Source organism: Gavialis gangeticus, unplaced genomic scaffold, assembly GCF_001723915.1.
Source record: "Gavialis gangeticus isolate Ggan-Ray unplaced genomic scaffold, GavGan_comp1, whole genome shotgun sequence".
Lineage (NCBI taxonomy): Eukaryota > Metazoa > Chordata > Crocodylia > Gavialidae > Gavialis > Gavialis gangeticus.
Window position 1 is genome coordinate 9,677,167 of NW_017729013.1, and position 21,330 is coordinate 9,698,496.

General features: G+C 45.0%; 1 protein-coding gene across 2 annotated transcripts in view; it reads right to left on the minus strand.

Annotated features, from left to right (window-relative positions):
- Window positions 1-21,330, minus strand: part of SRRM3 (serine/arginine repetitive matrix 3) — a 95,530-nt gene that overhangs the window by 7,207 nt on the left and 66,993 nt on the right. For both annotated transcript variants that reach the window (XM_019511492.1, XM_019511493.1), the window contains exons 8-13: window positions 20,674-20,724; window positions 19,885-19,989; window positions 18,919-19,096; window positions 2,731-3,074; window positions 1,852-2,079; window positions 717-854 (exon numbers count right to left, since the gene is read on the minus strand). In XM_019511492.1, coding sequence (XP_019367037.1) covers window positions 717-854; window positions 1,852-2,079; window positions 2,731-3,074; window positions 18,919-19,096; window positions 19,885-19,989; window positions 20,674-20,724 — 1,044 coding nt within the window. The remainder of the gene's footprint in view (window positions 1-716; window positions 855-1,851; window positions 2,080-2,730; window positions 3,075-18,918; window positions 19,097-19,884; window positions 19,990-20,673; window positions 20,725-21,330) is intronic.

The following is a 21,330-nucleotide window of genomic DNA, read 5'->3' on the forward strand; positions in this document are numbered from 1 at the left end:
ACCCACAGATTCTCACAGCCAGGCTTCACTGGTTCTATAGCAACCCAGAATAAGGAATCAGCCCCCTTCGGTTGCTTTCCACCATGGGAAAAAATAAACGTAGCTCTGCCTGGCAGCCTCGAGAGACAATGGCTTAAGTATACCTGTGAAGGAAAAGGTCACATGAACCCTGTAAGGTGCAGTATCAATAGGGCACATCATTTACTTCATACTTGTAACATGCATTATGCATACAGGTATCACAGTACTCGTAAGGCAAGTTATAACTCCATGACCATAGTTTTCAGTGGTGTCCACATGCCACAGGGTTACCACATAGCTTCCATTTTAGCGTAACTGTATTTCACTTGTCTTGTCACCCTGAACCTGCAAATACTTTCTGATCAGCCTAAAGGGGCTTCATGGACATCGACTGTGTGCACCAGGTTTGCATTTGGAGAGCAGAGGGAGAAACATAGCTGGCTTCCCCCCCCCTTTGACACAGAATTACACCTCAAATAAATACATATTTCCTTTTACAGATTGGAAGAACTGAACTGGTAATACTGTTAGCAGTCTGCCTGTCTATCTGTCTGGCTATCTATCTTTCTATCAACATCTGGCTTTGCAGAGAAGCAAAGAGGGCTTTGGAGAAGAACTCTGAGGGTCCTGCAAGTTGTCAGTAAGTGACTAAAACTTGTGAGCCTAGGGCTGAAGACCTGCACTCTGATATCTACCTTGTAATTCTTCTGGGCTCCATGAAGCTGGGGGAGTCACGTCTCCTCTTCCTGATGGGGGAATAACTTCTGGAGCGGCGCCGGGGCCGGGTGGGATCAGTATCACTGTGGCGTATTCGGGGCTCACTGTCTTTCTCTCTGAATCAAAATCATATATATGTTAGTTGCACCTACTTGCATGTTGGCGCACATGCATGTCTGCTAGATGCCTGGACATGTATCCTGTGGACAAATTTGAGGCCATGGGCATGATTCTGGCTGTGAGTCCACACGTACACTTATGCATGTGTTGACAGGTAGGTAAGTCACTTGTGAGAGTTGAACTTGGAATGTCCCAGCTAAAAGCACACACAGATACTATTGAGGTAGGGAAACAGCTCCAGTAGCCCAGAGGCAGCAGTACGTTTGTAAGCCCCTTTGAGAGGACCCATACATGGTACTGGCATCCATGCAAGACAAAATAGAGATGGAGAAGACCTACCAGTTCCCACCATGCCTTGTAGACATGTGTACATCAGTACCTATAGATTGCACATCAGTTGCCATCAACTATGATGAGGGTAGCCTGCTCTGTGTGGGGCCATCCCTGATGACTGCTCAGAAACCCCCAGACAGTGCAGAACATGGGGCTCTCACTGTGGTCAGCCCCCTCTGCTCCAGAGGCTGCCTTGGGACTGCTTGAGTCACCTGCCTCTCTACCTTTCTCCAGTCCCTGAGGCCAGTTGGGACACTGAAGCTGACAACTCCTAGATTAGCATGTGTAGAGAACGGAAGGGATATTTGTAAGGAAGAGCCCCTGATGTTGGCCCTTGTTCCCCCCACCTTGGTCAAACTGATTTGATCTGGTCATGTTACAAGATGCATTTATTTACTTAGGCTTCTCCTGATGGAAAAACTTGGTGCATAGGGGCTATATCTGAGCTAATCCATATGCTGGTGCCCATGGCAAGGACACCATGTATGCTGGCTACACATCTATGGTTTATTGAAGTCCTTGTGTGTGTTGGCATTGTAGTGTCCCATGTACCCATGTGGTGTGCTGACATTGTGTATAACAGTGGCCACATGTCTCAGTACAAATATCCCCCCACCCATACAATCCTGTCCCAGGGGACACATGTTGCAGGTGTGCTACCTGCTTGCAGTTTTTTTCTGTGAAGGAGACCGAGTCCTGCTCCGTGCTGCTCTCTTCTCCCGAGATCTGGACCGGGATTTGGACAAGGACCCACTGGAGCTCCAGGAACTGCTCCGGTGGCCCGTGCTCCGGGACACGCTCTTCTTTCTTTCTGAGTTGTGCCTGGAATGCTTGATAGGTGACTCTGAGCTGCTGTTTGGCCTGCCACGATGGTGTCTCTCCTTCACCCTGGAAGACCAATCAATCAAACCACCAATCACAATAGCATCACAGCACACCACAGCATGGCATAAAGATTAACCCCCTGAAAGCCAGAATTCCCATCCAGCAACTGCTAACACTGTATTTCCAAGGTGGTGGGCAACCATCATCCCACCTCCAACCATATTCCTTGAATGTGGGCATCCAGGAACATCAAGAACCCAAGCCTGAGCATCCACAACTCCAAACCAAGTCAGTGGGACACTTGGATGCTCTGAAAATCAGTCCATAAATGTTCAGCACCTTTACACTGTACTTAATGAAAGGATTAAAGATCCTTCTACTCTGTACGAGAATGGCTAAGTCTGCTTCCAAGGCATACACCATGTATATCTAACCTGCAAATCTCACTGCCACAAGATAAATCTGAGGCCAAGTTTAAGTAGAATTTAAAGGAGTCTTAGACATTTAGGTGACTAATAGAGCCTTTGACAGTTACATTAGATGAAATAAGGACCTGTGGATGGGAGTTGCTCCAGGGAATAAGCCTACTATTCAGTTCTTGGGGTCAGAAACAGATTATTTCCTCTCTAGCCACCAGAGGAGCTCTGCCCTTTGCTCTGCAGCCTCTGGTGCTGCCAAGGTGGGGACCCTGGAGTGCCTGACACCAGCTCTTACTTTTTTGCATGAGCCCCATGGTTCTTCTCCACCCCTGGCATCATGTGGTAGGGGTGGGAGCAGGCTGATCCCTCCGAATCACTACTGTAGCCTGTGTTGCTGAGTGATCGGGGTGACTCCTTCTGGGCTGAGGGCTTGGCCTTGCTCCGGCCCTTGTGTTTGTGCAGTGAGGTGGAGCGGGAGCGCCGGCGGTGAGAATGCTTGTCCACTCCAGAGCATCGGCCTCCTTTCTCTGGTGACATTGACCTGGGGCTCCTGGCGCCATGTCTGCTACTCTTGGAGCGGGGCGACAGCAACTCAGTCTTGACATGAGCCCTTGAAGAAGGGGATGCGGAGTCCAGCCTCTGACAGGAAGAAAGAAAAGGGGGGATGGGGAGGGAAAGAAGAGAAGAAAGAAAGGGGGAGAAGTCTTTAAAGGGAAACCCCAAGCCAGAGATGCAATTCACAACGTCAACGCACATTGCATAAGGCAGGCTACACAGACTCTACTCTGAATCTTCCTCTCCTGCTCAGCCTTTTGACCTCAATGCAGCTCATGCAAATCTCCGCATGCAAAACGCAAAGGAAATCCAGAAACAAAGTCATAAGGAGGGAAGGGAGAGTTCGAACGAAAACGCATCTGGAACAGAGGGAATGAACTAAATAAATAAAGGAAATCAAATTGGTGTAAAAATCCAAACAAACTAAGAAAACCAAGGAGGGTGGCAAGAAGGGGAAAATAAATTGGACATAACAGGAAAGAGTTAACTGAAATGAACCAGGAAGTCAGAGGAGATGGGTCTGAGGGGAGTAGGAATGGAGTAGAGGTTCTTCCCATGTATATGCATATATATGTATAGAGGCATGTTAATATATACATATATACATCTGGATTTGGGTTGGAAACAAAACAGGGAGTGAGGAAGACAGCACAGAGATATGGTGAGGGGCAGGGTAGAGGTGGGGAAGTCACAGAAGGGACAGGGGAAACAAAGTATAAAAACAAAAAGGAGGAAGAAAAAACATTTAAAAAAAAAGAAAACTCCACAAATGTCATCGTTACTGAAATAAACGAATGTTTCTGAACTCTTCCTGGGATACATTTTTTTTTATCTGTGACCCTGCAGGGCACTGCTGAGCTCACATCAGCGCTCTACAATGACTCTTGCTTTCTGTTTCTTTTTTTTTTCCGTTAAATTCTGTTTTTTTTTAAGTCCCTCTTGGTTAACATCCACTTACCAAAAAAGTGGCATTTCCTCCTTTAGTAGGTAAGGTATGAAGAGAAGGGAAAAGCGGGGCAATATAAGTGCATCATTAGATTCACAAAAATGCAAGAGAGAAAGAGAGAGAGAAAGAGAGAGAGAGAGAGAGAAAGAGAGAAAGAGAGAAAGAGAGAGAAAAGAGAAATAAAACAAAACAACTCACTTCTCCTAGGCCTCGGAAACATCAATCATATGAGAAACCAACTCTAGGTGGAATTACATATGCATCAGCTCTGCATTATTGGGAAAACACTTTAAGGGGGTGAGCATTTTTTGGATGACTTTTCTTTAAAAAAAAATCAAACCCAATGTCATTAGCGCCTGCACAAATCCCCTGATGCCCAACTATCTGGGTATTAATAGTGGCCTGGCAGGTAGAGCCCATGAGGAATTGCCAGGAACAATTTTTATAGGCTGTTTTCATGTAAAGCAATGAAATATCCTGGTGTGGTCGGGTGCAGGACTGGGGGACAGTGCTACCAGCAAGGCATTTTTTTTCTTCCAGTGGAGTATATACAAAGGCCCAGATAGCACCAAAGAGGCCTATGAGAAAGCAACACAATTGTACATTGACTCTACTATGACATGGTGTGAATCTGCAGGTCGGCTTGGATCCCATGTTGCATGGAGCTGATGTTGCTTGATATGAAATATACACATATTTGCACACAAAGCACTAACTTTGGAGGCCTCTTGGTACAACAGAAGGGCTAACAGGAATGGAGGCTGGGGGGAACAGTTTTTTCACAGAGCCTAGACCAATCTAAGCGAGAGAAAGTGCCATGGATGTTGTTTAGAACAGCTGGAAGGGCCTTTTTGTTTCACTTCTACTGTTCTCTACAGCAGGGTAAAGACCAGCCCCGGAAACAACAACCTACTTCCCAGCGATAACTGATAGCTCAGGCAGGCTGAGGGCAACATGGTCAGCCACTGAATCCCTTTAAATAAAAACCAAGCAATACGTGGTACCTGTGTTTCTCATGTGAAGCTATGCTGTTCTTGGAATCCTTCCCCAACCAGATCCTTTGCCTATGGGGACCTTGTAACACTGGGTGAACATGACTGAAGTCATATCCCCAAAACCCCTTTGGTAGGGAAACCAAGGCACAGAGCAGTCAAGTGTCTCAGTCACAATGAGCTGCTAGATGCATGGGGATGTGAAAACAAGAATGCCCTGCTCCTGCCTGAATGGTCAGGCTATTTCCCTCATGCTCATGCTACCTACTGGAGAAGGCCAACTCCTGGGTTTCCAGTTTACTCTCCAGCTATCTGTATAATGCAAACTTAGCAACGGGTCCTTTCTCATCATCAGCTGTGAAGAACAGGAAACTGCTATGGAGATCAGGTAGGTGGATCTTAGTTTAAATCCCCCAACTGTCTGCTTTACTAGGATGTGTCTTGAAATCATGCTGGTATTGCTTCAAGGTGTTCTGGGAGCCAGAGCAGAACATAGGCCCAATCCAGTGTCCACTGATGTCAAAAAAAAATTCCTATTGACAACAATGAACTTTGAACTTCGGGCCCTATGAGAATGAAAGTCTTCAGAAACCCCGCAAGCTATTATAAGCTGGGTCCTATGGGGGTACATGGATATGACTTGGGTGTACTAAGCTGGGTACTATAAAGGGTTCTAAGTCCATGCTTCTCTCAGCCCCACTCTTCCCTCCCTGTTTTAACAGTGCCACCTGCAAACACCCATTGACGCAATTGCTTTCTTTATGCCTCTGACTTTCATTCTTACCAATGTGGCTTTGCATACTTCCATGCAGTTCAGAGCAGTGCTTACCCTGAGCTTTGCTGGGCAGGAGAAGCGCTGACAAGAATAAAAGTATAAGTCCATCACACCTATGTGTCTTCATCTTATCTGCAGAGCTCCCTGCCAGTCTAGTCTACCCTGCAATATACTTCCTGCTGTTCCAGGCCTAGGATCCCAGTCTGCCTGTGCTAATCCTCAATAGACAGTTAGCTTTGTTAGTCTGAAGTCAGGCAGGTGGGGGAGGGTGGTACCTTAGAGACTAACTGGTTCAGAGAGGGAGTGGCTTTCATAGGCAACAACTTCTTCATCAGATGCCAGGAATGGACAATTCTTAGTCTGGTGAAGTAGGTTGTTACCTATGAAAGGCCATGCCACTCTGAATCAGTTAGTCTCCATGGTGCTGCCCTGACCTGCCTTCTGCCTGTCCTGACTGGAGGAATACCAATAGCTGACCTTTCAGTTCTGTCAATTACAAAACAATACATCTAAAAAACTAATTTGGGTTTCACCTGAACCAATACTTAAAAAAAAAATATTCAGTGAACCAAAATGTTAAGAAAAAATGTTATGGGTCAAACAGGGCATTTATTTTTTGCTTGAGTGTTTTTTAAAGGTTTGTAGAGGGGTTTTTTTAAGTAGAAATGAAGGAAAATCTATAATCAAAAGCCATTTTGGATTGAAAAACTGAAATGATTTGACTTTTCCATTTTGTTGTTGATGTTTTTCTGATTTAGCAAAACCAAGATGGATTGCTAAAGATTTTCATGTCACCAAACTTCTACCAAAGCTAACCACCCCTGAAAGCCAAACAAAAAATGGCCCAAAATATCACTCTGCTCTGTTCTTGATCAATATTTTATCTTCCTGCTATTCCAGCCCTAGAATCCCACACAGTTTTGACGATACACCTCAGTCTTGATAACAGCATGTCATATTCAAGAAATCCTGACTTTTATTTCCAAGCACAGATCACCATTTGGCTTGATCAGGGTAATCTTGGTCTGTAGGACAGAGATTGCACTGGGATAGATAAGTCTGTTGCCACTTGTGGCAGTCGCTGTAGCTAGAACCCTAGATGGAAAAAGCTGGTACCATCAACTGAAGCAGTGCTGAAGGTTTTCTCCAGCTTTTCTAATGGTGAATACGGCTGTTAGGAAAGGACCCTGATTGCCAGCTCTATAGGCTGATTCCTCCATTTAGATGTAGGCAAGGAATTGGCAGCCCAAGGCTTCCCTACAAATCATAGCACCTTGCAACCAGTCAGGACTTCCGAATACTGTTGAAAAAAAGCTTTCTCAAATGTACTGGGTGTTTTTCTTGTCTTTCTCTCTCAGGTCTGAGATTACCAACCCTTCCATGAGTCTCATCTGCTCCCAAACCCTTCCATTCCCAGCATAGTCCATTGCTCCAGGATCAGCTCTCCAAAGCCTGGCATCTGTGGGCAGTAGCAAGAGAATAAGAGAGATGAGAACCTCTGGGGACTGTCCATTTCAAACACCTTGAACAATGGTAGGAGTCTGGGTAAGCTAAGAGTGAAACCCAGCCTTGGGCAGAGCAGACCTAAGACTTACATAGCACTGCAGTCTTGCTATAAGAGCATGCCAGATGGGAAGCTAGCCCTGTCCCCAGAGACAAATTTCCAGAACTGTGAGGAACATACTTGGATTTGACCACTGCCCTAGGACATCCTCCTGCTCAGATTCTCCCACGCAGGGATCCTTCATGCCATGTGCTAAGATTTATCCTCCTCCACCCTCAGCTTCTTTGCATCACAGCACAAGGATTCTTGTCCCTGTGCCATCCCAAATGAGGCTCTCTATCTCATGTCCAAGGATTTCCTTCTGCATTGCAGCTCAGAGATTCTCCATTCTCCTTAGGATACTGCAGACTCCAGACTCCCTTTCTTGGGGTCCCTGCTTTTTATCCCACAACCTGGGGGTTCTCTAAATGGGGAATTTACTTATCATCTCAAGCTTCTGCCCATAGTGAAATAAGAATGAATATCAGCGCCACCTAAGGGATTGGTGCTGATGCCCATTGCATTTACCACAGCTGCACTGGGAAGTGGCTTTTATCCTCTCTCTACTTCTCAGTCATTTGATCCAGCCTGTTTCAGGTAGATGAGAATGCATGTAAAGCAGACAGCGCTGGGCTCTGCTTCACATCCACATCACAACTGCCACCACCAGTCCAGGGTAGGAGAACCAATTAGATGTGTAAATATATCAAAGGAATAGAATTATTCCCACAGAGAGGTCTCCAATCCTGTTACCAAAGGCCACGTCCAAAATAAAACCAATTTAGGCTCCTAAAGTGCCACATACTGGTGGAATTTGAGAACCCTAACCTGAGTGCATGATTCCCAGACCACTCATGTGTCTGACACTGGACAGCACATGGTCAAAGCTAATGCCTTGGCTTGCAGAACTTCTCATGCAGGGGGAGATTCACCAGTGTGCAGAGAGGACCCTGATGAAACTGGAACATCACTTCAGTCCAGTGCAAGCTTTGCCAAATGCACAGGAGATATTTCACCTTTTGACTGAGAAGTAATGAGCCTGTAGTTCTCTTGGCTCACTTCATCACTCCAGCATTTCTTGACAAAGTGGGCAGTGCCCTGGGAAAACCCCTGTCATTGGGCTTAGGGGGTGAGGTGGCATCAGGGTGTGCCTCCTTTCAAATACCCTAGTGTAAACCAGATGTACATCCACAGAAGTCCATAACAGAATGATACTGGCATGAGTGAGAGTCAAGCCTTCAGCATCATAATAGGGTATGTCTACAGTGGCTTTGTGCTGCTTTTGGGGCTCCTGCTGAAAAGAAAGTCCTACCCACTTTCTGCCCTGTGCATCCCAAGCCTGGAAATACTGCAATGGAAATGCCCCACAGGCTGCCTTACCACTTTTCTCTGCCAGAGATAGAGTCCAAAAGCAGCAGAAGGGGGTACTCATGGAGTATTTTCACTAGCACATGGCTGAGTTTGGAGTATGCAAAGTGGTAGGGGCTTATTTTTCAATTGTGTTCTCAAGAACAGCATGGAGGCAGTAGAGACCTACTGTTGGGCTATTCTAAGGTTGAACCTAGGACCTAGTTTTTAAGGATGTTTTAGCAGTAACAATAGGGAAAAACTTCAAAGATAACAGCAATAATAGGTAAAACCGTTCAAAATGCAGTAAAAGCCCAACTCTGTGAACACTTAACTGCTGGACACAGTGTTCAACAATAGAAGGACTCCCACTAGAGGACTCTACCTTTTGGCTGTTTTTCTGACGTTTCCCCCCTGGATTACCTTTTTACCTTTCCACTGTAAACTGAATCATTTGCAGGGGAAAAAATTGTAGACTTCATCCTTAAAGATATTTTTCATATTCACCTTTAAAGCTGACTGTTCCAAATTTGGAATTCCACATGCTATAGATTTGCATTACTGAAATGGGAATTTCATTAAGTTCTGCAGAAAATCCAGAATCGGAAGGGTCCTGTCCAATTCAGAGTGGCAGAATATAATGTAAGCCAGAGCAATATTTTCCCCACCAGCTGAAGGTTAGGCCCAACTCCCACTGAACTCCACAGGAATCTTTCTATTGACTTTAACTAGATTTGGCCTAGGCCTGATTCACATTGCTTCTGAGGTATGGGATATAAGGATAACCGTAGGAATCTTTAAGATTAGAAAGGGGATTGTACCCCCTTCTCCAACCTCTATGTACTACTACAGTGGCCTGCGAAGAGAAGGGAGCTAATTCCCAAGTGCAAGTTCCCATTGTCTTGGCTCACCATATACTGCCACAGACTGCCTTCCCCAAGCCCCAGCATGGAAAGGCTATTAGGGGAAGAGCCATTTTGGGAAGGGCAGGGCTGCACCATAATGTTCACTACTCTGACCTTTCTGGCTTGTAGCCCTGGCTATGGGAAGCCCCAGGGGAAGCAGCAACCTGGTCCAAGATCTTCACTTGAATATTGTCTGGGGCTTTACAGCTGAATTGCCATGGAGGCACCAGTGGTATTCTAAGCAACTATTACTAAGTGAGCTAATAGCGGGTTATACTGAATGACTTAGAAACAAAGTGGTGCTTTCTACGAGGGAAAGGCTTCATCTTCCTTGCAAATAAATGTGTAATCATTCAGGCTGGGAACTAGAATCTAGAAGAAGTTCATGGAAAGACTCATTGGTTGGGACTTACAGGGCTAGAATTTCTCCTTTTAACCATGTACCAGTTTGCTTTGAAAGTGCATAAGCAAAGCAGGGCTCCATTTACAAGATGTTATGTGAACTCAGTCTCCCAGGTGAGTCATGCAATATCCAATGAGCCAGACTACACATTACATGAAGTGGCAACAATGTGCAGTAACTACTGTTTACTGATTGCCCCACAGCTTAGCTCCTTCAGCCTTTTAGCTTGCTCTGTCCTGTTGCTGTACTTGGCCTTAGTGAGTTGCTAAGACCGACTCGCATGGTCTTAGTAAGTTGCTTTCTCAAGCTCAGGCCAGTTCTTAGACAGTTTTACCTACCACTGAAAACAACTGCGTTACTTTTATATTTCTTTTTCTTTACCCTTTGCAGAGGAAACAAGAGAAACTGCAAGGCTTGTTTGTTCAGCCTAAACCTGCTTTCAAGACATCTCTTGCCATCTTGATCCTTTCTATCTACAGCACCGGAAAGGGGGGAAATGTCCTAAAATGCTTTGTTAGGCCTAAAAGCAAAATTGACTCATATTACAACATTCAATAAAGATAAAGTTCACGTGTGACGATGAGGTTTATTTGTTGGATTATTATTATCTGCAGAGGGGCTGTAATACATAAACTTGACCTTTCAAAGACTATCTATGACTCGTGGTAACAGAACTAGCTGAAGCCATGCTACTGATTTAAGGGGACCTACTTATAGTGGTAAATATGGTGGTTGAGTTAATCTCCATTCAATGAGTCATTACCGAGGTTAATGCATTCAGCACCTTGTAAGCTCTGTTTTAAGGCCTTGGGCTGGTGTGATGCACAGGGTGAATTTCACCCTTGTGCTAAGTTGGCATGGCCAAGAACCTACCAGAAGGCTCCAGGCACCTGAAGGAGAATGGATGCTTCACACTATGGACAATCAGTCATGTTCCTCAGTAAAAATTTTGGGATCTCACATGAGGCTCCTGTCTTTGAAAATCACATCCTTCCAGGTTTTCAGGCTCAGATCCATACTATAAAATACTCTCTGGCCCCAATTCAACAAAGTGCTCCAGCACATGTATTAAGGTGAATGGAATTTAAGCAGTTGCTTAAAATTAAGCAGGTGCTTGAAGTGATTTTTCAAGAAGGCTGTTTGCTGACTCTGAACCATGTCCTACCAAATCTGCTTCTCAGCCTGAGTCAGACATCACAAAAGGCTGATTGAAGAGTTGATAAAAGAAAGAACATCTCTTTTTTGCCTTTTTGCCCCCTTAATGGAATGACCTTTCTTTTCCCTTCCTAAACTTCTAACAAAGCAAGAGATAACCCGACTGGAATAATGGTTAGAATCACAGGTCTTTTGCATTATTCTGGTTTGTGTTCTTTTATCTCTATTTGTTGTTAATTTTGTCTGTTTTTTGAACCAGCCCCTAAAAAACCACAGAGGAAATCAAATTGACTAGACATAATTGTACCATTTATGGAAACAAACACAAAGTTGGAGGGCTAAAACACACAGAAATGCATTCTAACAATGGAATGAAGAAACTGAACATAAAAAGGAAGAAAAGAAAAATACATGAACAAAAAAGAAAAAAGTAAAAGAAGTGCATGGCTTTGTAGCTAATTGGGAAAATAATACAAGTAAAAAATCATATAGAGCCACCAAAAAGAGACAAAATGAAAGAGAAAGACTGAGGGACAGAGAGAAAGAAAGAAAGAAGGAAAGAAAGAGAAAATAACATTAAATCAAGCTACGGTGCTTTTCAACAGGCTCATCTGCAGAAGTGAACGTGCAGAGGCGGACAAAATACCTACCTTCTGATTTGTCAGTGACAGGAATGCAATAATAAAAAAGAAAACAATAATCTCCACATTTGGAGTGCAGAATGGGAAAAAGACAATGACTCTTTAGTAATGTGATTTAGACCCCTTTGCTAATAAAGTTTTCTTTGCTTTGATTTTTTTATTTTTGGTTTTGTTTGCACTGATTTGTTTTTTATTGAAAGTTTTGGTTGGTGGTCAAACGAGGCAGCCATATTAGGTTTTTTTTTTGTTTAATTGTTTAACCAGTCTTCTAAATAGCAGTGCTTCTTGTCTGTTTTCAAATTCTCTGTGTAACATTACAAAGTCCCAAAAAGCATGCAAGTAAAGCAACGGATGAAGGCAGAACATGTCAAGGTTTATTGGGTTATTTTGGCACTGGGTTTGGCTAGGAGTGGCCCACAGAAAAAAAGAGAAATACTGTAGTGTGTGCGGGAGGGGGAGGGAGACAGAAAGAAAGAGAAAGAGAGAGAGAGGGGGAGAGAGAGAGCAGTAAAGGAAGCCAACCGGAGTGAAAGGATGGGATGAAAATCTGATAATCCATTTAAAAGGGAAGTCAACTCCACCTGAACATTGAAAACAGATTTGTTTGTCCCAGATTGGCCTATGTCCCTCCACGTATACTTTTTTGGCTAGAATTTGGAGAAGGCAGTCCAAGGAAAGCTGTCAAGAAAACCCATCTGATTCAAAGACCATGCTCCTCGGTGTGCCCATTGCTGCATGACAGCCCACGAGTCACTTTCTGCATAGTCCTTAGATCCCAGTCCACCAAAGTACTTAATTATGTGCTTAATTTAAGCCCAACCTGATTTGGGAATCGACACTGTGGCTTCTGTCCTAAGAACTGTGGTCCTGTATCTGGTAAAGGTTAGAAACCAAAAAGATTCTAGTGTTTAGTACCAGCTCTTATTTGTGCTGTAGTAGCACCTAGGAGCCCTAGTCAGAGACCAAAACCCCACTGTGTTTAGCACAGAACTGGTTTAGAACAAAACTGGTCTTTGCCCCAAGCAGTTTGCAATGTAGTTGCAAACATCTTTGATTTTGAAGCCAATTTCATGCTTTTGGGGGCCTAATTCTGGTTTTATGAGTGCTTAGATTGGCAAGTCTGAGGCTAATTATTACCAGTATTAAAACTAAACATCTTAATTTTAACAGTTAATGATTATTCTTCCTATTATTAAAAGTTAATCATGGCTTAATTTTAAGCATGTATCCCAGTGTCTTGTGGGTCAATGGAGCCCAATGGTTTGCTGTGAGAGACCCTGAGGCTGAGAAAAGACAGCACCTTTGTGCCATCATAAACATTTTTATGGCGGCACAGGGAGAAAGCTAACAGGGATTCATGCCCTTTGTCCATGTCACAAGGTAGTATTAACTCATGCTACTGTTTTGTGGCAGATATCTATCAATTTTGAGGTGGGAGAGTATAGGCAGCCCAGAGCTGCCCATGCTGTCCAGCTGCTCCAGGCAGGTACTCCTGGGGCTTCAGGACCCCAAGATTGTGTGCCCTGGAAACTTCCCTGCAGGGTGCACAGGATCAGGCCTCTGAACCCTGGGATCGCATGCCTGGATTTCGCCATTTGCAGATGTGTGCCCAGTGATTAAAGCAATAGGGGACAATGGGGAGTGTCTGTTTCGCCCAATGAATTGGACACATACTGGCACAACCGATCCATTTCATTTGGAAACATCTGTTTGTAGCCTAAGGGTATGAACAGACTAAAGATTCAGTTGCATATGGATATACATCTGTCTCAGAGATAATAATATTCCTGTGAAGTGCTTTGGGGTTATCCCTGTTTCATTCAGGGACATTTTTAGATGGTTTGCACTGATTTGTAGCACTATAGCATTGTATGTTGCCTGTCTGCTCAGTTTTCATAGTGCTTTAAAGGTGTTCAAGGTTCTCTGAATGTTATGTCTGTCCATTCCCTAAGGCCACGGAGGAATCTGAGTCACCTATTCTCATTGATCATTATCTGTTCTGGAGACAAACAGCCTGGTTCTCACTTTGCACTGGATTAATATCATTGGCACAGTGGAGTTATTCCTGGATTAGCTCACAGTGTCCTGAGAAATGAATCTCTGCTCCTGATACTTCATGCTGTCCGCATATTTAACTGATATTGGCCTGGGCACTGGTTCAGGAATGAATCCCTATTCACATTTGTCATGAGACTTGAGCACAAAATGAATTACAGCCTTCATTAGGAGCTCTAGACATTAAAAAGCTGTAGGCTCAGTTCCTGAGGTATATTTTCAATGTCTCCCTTCCTGTCTAAACACTGAAGCTGGGGTGGTGTAACTTAGCTCAGTCAGCGCAACTACTTTGGTTGCATGTGCCTTCATAGAGGCATCAGAGAAGACAACAGCTCATTTCAAGGCTTGTGCCTAAAAACATTTTCCTCACTCAGGGCTTACATGGAAATGACTGAATCCATCATCTTTATGGATGATTTTGTAGTCGAGCCCTCTAGGTATATGATGGCCTAGTTCACTTTGTGTGTTACTTCAGGTTCTAAACCAACAATGCAATTACATTGGTGCATCTTACATCATTTTTGTATGCTGCGGTATATTACACAGTGATCTAGAGTGAACAGAAATGCAGCTATCCCAGGGTACGTGCAACCCAGAAATGCTATTACAGTGGCTTACCATTAAGTGGCAAGAGAGCAGGTAATAAATAACCTATTTCCCCTGGGCAAATGGCTACCCCAGGATAAGCTTGTGGACAGGTGACATGTATACGGGTGCAACATACCACAGTGTATCCCTATTTTTTCTTGGAATAACTCTACACTCTATCTGAAGAAGTTACACTTGTGTAGACCTGCACATCATCTGTCTACTCTTTCAAACCAGAGGAACCATGTTCTATGTCCAGGCCCTGAGTAGCACAGGGTGGGTTGATTATATACACAAGAGCTACGGAAAGATATATGAGTTTAGATTCATAAGAAGGTTGGGAGACAGGATCTGTGTTTGTGCAGTGCCAAACACAAGGTGCTCCTACAGACTGCTGCAAAACAGACCAATAACAAATCAGCGATAATCATGCCCAACAGCCAGCCACTTACTTTGGACACTTAAAAGCAGAAAAAAGCAGACCTATGGCTTTGGCAGGAAAAAGGAAGTTAGACGTGCAAGTCTGAAATAAGCCCAATGCCCTTTCTTGGTGGCACAGTTATCTTCCCTTTTAAATTCTCTGCTCAAAATATAGAGATGAAAATACAATGTTCAACAGTTGTAAATATCAAGAAAACACATCCGCTTTTTTGTTTTGTCTTCTCCACATTAACACACACAAAAGCAAAAAAAAGATCTAGAACAACACGACAACGACAACAGGAACAAAAAAGAAATAGAGAAATATATAGTTTGCATTTCTGTACGTCACAAATGAAAGGAAAATAAAGAAATCCCAAAATAAAGAAATAAACGAAACTGAACAAAGAAAAAGCACGTTTCGTTTCCCTTCCCTCCCCCTCTTCCCTGCTTCTGCTGAGCAAGAAATGGAATTGTATATTACCGTTTTTCAAATGGGAGGCTAAAGAAAAACACAGATGGGATTAAAAAGAAAAAAAAAGAGAGAGAAAGAGAGAGTTGTTGGAGAAAAGCACCACCAGCGCCTGTTAACAAAAGGAACTTGTGTTTATTCAGCAGTGTCTCTGACATTATCGGGCAGGAATGGAGGCGCACACAGTGGCTGAGTGCTTTGATTTTCTTTTTTAATCTCCAAATCATTAGCAAAACAATGTGCTCAGCCATTTGCTAGATCCATGGGCGACCTTTGACCTGGTGCCAGGATCTCTGGGAGGGGCCATAGAGCAAGACCAACACAAATCGATCAAATCGCCATGGATTAATGAAGAGGTGGGTGTGTGGGCAGCAGGAGAATCAGAATCAAAATAAACAATATTAAAAAACACAATAAAGAAGAAATCAAAGAGAAGCTATGGGAATTGGGCTGCAGCATGGAAGTCTCTGGACTGGGAACTCATGATTGTTAGTGGGAACTACCTTCAAAAGCTAGTGGGGTTTGAGAGAAGGGAATGGAGAAGGAATGGGAAATGATCAAATCTGGTTGCTGAAATATACTAATGGAAGGCTCTGCAAGGCTATTGTAAGCTGATTCCCACCCCCAGGGTAGTGTGCAGTCCCAGAGATCGCCAGGGGTCTTCCTGAGCTGTATGATGGCCAGAGAATTAAGACAAGCCTGCAAACTTCACTTAATAAATCTACTGGATACAAAAAATTATGGGCTAAATATAGACATTGGATTTATGGCACATTATAACTTGCCTGCCATCTGATAAACCCAGGTAATCTGTCTGCATTTACCAACTACATTTTATCATCTCCCCTGCCCTTCCCTGCAACAACTACCTTTTCACACCTATTATGTCCCATTCCCTTTGAACCTTACTGCCATGTATTTGCATTTTCACAGACCTGCATTCTGCATTTTGGCTTCTATTCTACCCAGGAAAGCTCAGAAATAGTAAGACTTTCCCCATGCGTGAAGAAGGGCATTTGTGCCAGAAAGCTTGCAAAAAACCCAATTTTTCCAACTATTTAGTTGATCTAATAAAAGATATCACATCTGCCCAAAGAACTTTGACTGCCTGAGCTTTCTCTGCTTTTAGTGACTGATCCAAATCCCCTCAAAGTCAATGTAAAGGCTTCTGCTTCCTCCAATAGGTTTTGGGTCAGGGCCTGAGCAGGTGGATCTCTGGTACAAAGCCTGAATGTGCTGTCCAGTGTTCAAAGGCAGAATGCTTCTCTCTCACATAGCACAGCCCCCTGACCTGGTCACTTGGGGAGAAGCCCCTTTAGCCTGGTATCCCATGGAAACGCATCGGAGATCTAAGGTCTCTGTTAGTAGAGTTCAGCAGAAGGTGGGACTTTGTTTTGGCATTTAGTTTTGCCCCAAATCCTAGCAAAAAGCCCCAGTGGTGCATTTTTGTAGTAGGAGACACACCCCAGAAATTCAGTTTGGAAACAGGAAAATGTTCAGTATTTTCAGCCAAAGTGAAACATGAAGGCATTCCTTCCTCTACCTGTTTCATTTCAGTTTGCTGAACCAACAGGAAAAATCTCCGTTTCAATCAGGATATCACACTGCATTTCCCTTTTGTGCTGAGTCACTTCATGAGAGTTGTAGATGAGGTCTAACACCCCGATTCTGCATGATAGGCCAGGCTCCCTGACCAGACTACACCTCCGATAAGGCACCACACTACTCAGACAGAGAGGATACTGCATTACATCGTGGGAGATAAGCCTTGCCAGGGAGCCTGGTGAATAAGACAGAATGCAGACTGTGGGTGACCCAAACAGAAATGAAACATATCTCTATCAGCAATGACAAAATGTTTAATTGTAATGGCAATCATGGAGCCTTTTTTGAAGCATTTGAAGCTAAAGTTTCCTGTGGAATGAACTCAAAATGAAACTTTTTGAATCAGTTTAATGAACCAAGAGATTTCCATTTAGGACAAGCCAGCCCAAATCAGGAGGTTTTGTTACTGTTTTCCTGATGGAAAGTTGCAAAAGTTTCCATAAGGAAACCATCACTAACCAGCCCCAGCTTATGAGCTGATCATGTCAATAGACACACAGCTCTACCCACGGCTGCATGGGTGCTAGAGGGAAACTAAGCTATAGGACCCTGATCACATTTGGTCCCAGTTCTGAGTGAGCAGAGCCTGGCCTACTGGAATTCACTGTTTAAGATGGTCTCAGTGCAATGCTCAGCAGCTCCCACTGGGTCTTCCTTTCAGGCTGATCCAAAGTGGAAACACACAGGGGTTGAATCCATACAGACAAGAGAGCAAGAACAGAAACCTCCCTGCCAAGTGCCAAAGCCTTGTGGCTCTAATTAGCCTGAAGTTTTGCATGATGAAGGAAGTTATAGCCAAAGAAGGCCCAGTGTCTTGAGACAAAAGGGAATATCCCATTCCTTCAGCCTGGTTCCCACAGAGAGACAGGCTGGAGAACTAGGCTTACTGTCAGAGGTGACGCAGGCCTCCAGCCCTTTCTGTTTGCTTTTATTTCAGCTGTAAATTTGCCTGAGCGAGGGATGAAGGACTTGGCTTTTAAAAAAGGATCTGAGGGTTGAGATAAAGAGACTTCCATGAGTTGAAGTATCTGAGGGAACTTGGGGGTATAGATGAGAGATCCTGCCATAGTGAGATTCCCCACTTTTCTCCTCAAGTAGCCTCAGCAGGTATTTTTCAAAGATGACTTCTGTCATTCTGGCCAAGCCAGTTGAAGATACACATAACCATGGGAAGGATGAACATCTTTCACCACCTGCACCAGACAAGCTGCTACCCTTCTTCACTAAATAATACCCACAGGGAAATTCTCTCCTGAGCAGAAGAAGATGGCACCAAATGCTTCTCAAGCAGGTGCTGTGATGATACCAGCTTCTTGTCAAGCCCTTTGGAAATGATTCAGTCAAGATGTGAGACCACTTGGAAAATCTCTGCCACTCCTTCTCTTCAGAGAGTGTTTTTTAGTTACTGTGGGCATGTCTACACGTGCCCCCAACTGCACAGTTGCTACTGCGGAGTCATTTAGTACTTGTTTTAGCAAGTACTAAATGACTGACTGTGCAGTAACCACCATTATTGTGCAGTCCCAGTGGCACATGGGTCATTTCTGATCCTACTGTGCAGTACCAATGAGCTAGTATGATGCAGTAGCATCAGTGTCACAATGTAGACATGCCCTTTAATTCATAGGAACAAAACTCCTGAGAACAAACCTGAGAAAAACACCTCATGTTTCCTCCCATCTTACTTCCCCTCCTGCCTCTAGGACTGAGTCATGCTATTACAGTGAATCCTTTGCAATGTCCCACAAATCAATGAGGCTGCCTAGGCTTGGACCCTACGTGTATGTGTCCATGGTGATGGAGGAGTGGGTAGAAGGTCTGCTCATGACATGGCCAGTTTGGCAGATACAGGCCAGTGTTGGGTTCTGCTCAATGCCAAGAGTGAGGCTGCTCCCCTGGGGTCACTGAGACTGAGCAAAAGCAAACAGGGCTTCACCTGCTGGTCTCACCTTGGTAAGCTTGGAGTGAAGTGACTTGTAAAGGGGGAAATGATGCAGGTGAGGAGGGCAGGGGCGGTGTTGGTGGAGGGGAGGAGGAAGGAGGAGTGGGGGTGAACCATGATAAAAGAAAAGCATACGTACATCCTGCTGTTTTATGACCAGGTTGCTGTGGCTGTGCCGACCATTCTGGGCGCTGCCCTTATGCCCGTTCTGGTGTGGTGTGGCTGAGCGGCTGTGGCAGGTGCCAGAGGAGGACGGGCTCCAGCTGGAACGGTGGCTGCTGGCCTTCTGTCCATCCTCCCTATGCTTGGGGCTGAGTCTGCAGGAGACAGTGGATGGTGGGATGTGACATGTGACTTGGGGCCAACTCACAGGAGATATGGCAGGCATGGGAACAGGGAGGGTGTGAGGGGCTGGGTGGAGAGGCAGGCAGCATTTTGGCTGTACTTGCTGAAGGCCAGTGTCCCAGTTACTTCTATTTCCATGTAGCCATATGAGTGCAGATACACATACACATAGACACAGGCATGGATGCAAGCATCTGTGGATATAGGACAGGCCTGAGTCTGATCTCAGTCATCACATTATATAATGTGGTAATTCTGCTGCTGTTTGGGGCACAGTCAGCCCAACTTCATAGACCAGGTCTCCTAAACCAAGAGACTGACTTCAGTATCATGGCATCTCTTTCTTCTTTTTTTAAATAATACCATTGGGGAATTTTCATTGGGCATCTGGTGTTTGCACTTCAGGGGTCACATTTCCAGATGTTTCTCCATAAACATGTGGAGCTCACATGCTTACTTTTGGATGCCATGGATTTGCAGGGTCTTTAAGAAGAAGCTGGGTCTTTAAGAAGAAAATGACTCATATGGTGCGAGGGTTGAGCTGATTTTGTGAGGGTTAGTAATGTGTGAGATCCAGTGAGAACCAGTCCCTGCACTCACAGGGGCAGCCCTGTATCATAGATGGAGAATGTGAGGAGTTGGGTGACAAACCCACACCTAGTGTGCCTGGTCCATGCCCCCATTCCCAGTGCCCACCCTCAGCAATTTATATACCCATGCCTGGAGATGGGCCAAGAGTCCTAGGGGAAACCAAGCCTACCTGCTGGGAGATTTGGAGTTGCTGTAATTTGAAGACAGTGAAGCACTGTGGGAGCTGCAGCTGCTGTGTCTGTGGGACCTCCGGGCAGGAGAACCACTATGGGATCTGAAAGAGACAGACGAGGAAGGGGATTGGGGGAAGAGGGAGAAAAGGAGGGCCCAGTCAGAACTCCTGATCTCACAGTACTGGCCCCAAAGCCAAACTGGGTCAGTAGAAAGAACCCTGCTGATGGCACTGGGCTCTGGGTCAGACCCAGCAGGAGGGGAAATGGGAACCCCTAGAAGGTTTCTCCCTGGGAGGGTGACAGTTTGTAGCAACATATCTGCCCCTGGGGGAGCCAGGGCACTGGTGTGAGAACCTCATTCTAGTGCTAGTGCTAGCTGGACTTGCCTCCATCCTAAACTCAGCAAGGTACTGCAGGACCTTTGACTGCCCAATCCAACAGGATGCTCAGGAGGAGCCTCTAACTTCCAGACCCAACTAGACATTGGAGAGTTCCCCCATCACCAAGCCCAACCAGATGCTGGGTGGAGACCCCAGCTCCTTATCTCACCAGGCTGTTAGGTCTCCCATCTCTACTGGGTGGAAGGAAAGAGCTTTTTTGCCATCAAAGCACCAGCCCCACCAGAAGAACATGGTGTGGTGCCCAGAAATCCATATGCTACTAGTGTGCAATGCCTTTGTAAACCTCAAATTCCCACTGTCAATGTAGAGGTGGGAGGGTCTCTGCACCCCCCACCCTCTTGTATCAAGTCAAGTGTTCCCTGGGCCTCACACTTGGAGCCTCACCTTTTTCGCTCTTTGTTTTTCTCTTTCCTTTTGTTCTTGGGGCTTCTGGACCTGCGGAATAGCAGAAGACTGAAAACACATGTTACAGTGCACCCAGCCCTGAGACTGTGGTGTCCAATGGGAGGAAGTTGTCTCTTTAAACTACCATCCAGCTGGATAGCCTTAAATTATCTTCTCTTGGTGAAAGGGCTAACATTGAAGAGGAGGCAGCAGACTCCGTACTGGGACAAAGTCTTTGGTGCTTCAGTGGGGATGGCTCCAAAGGCCATCATGGCTCCAAAGACCACTCAAGGGTGCTCTCAGGGAATTTTTGCCCATTACTCCAAAGATAATTATTGCCAGACACACTCATGGATCACAGTGATGGGATGTCCTGCTATGGGTCCAGAGCTTTGAGTTCATGCCAAAGGTCATCCCCTGTCGGCTCAGCTGTGCATGGGTACCTAGTCATTCTGGTGGGAGAGTCAAACTTGGCCAGATAGGATGTAAGCCATATCACTTCTTTGTGTGCTGCTGGCTACAGAAATGAGCATGACTGAACTGTAGCCCAATGGACTGCCAGGTTTGGGAGGAACTTTGAGATCCTCATAGGCTGGTGCATGCATGTGTCTTCTTGCCATTCCCTGATGATTTCCATAGCATCCCCAAGACTCTACT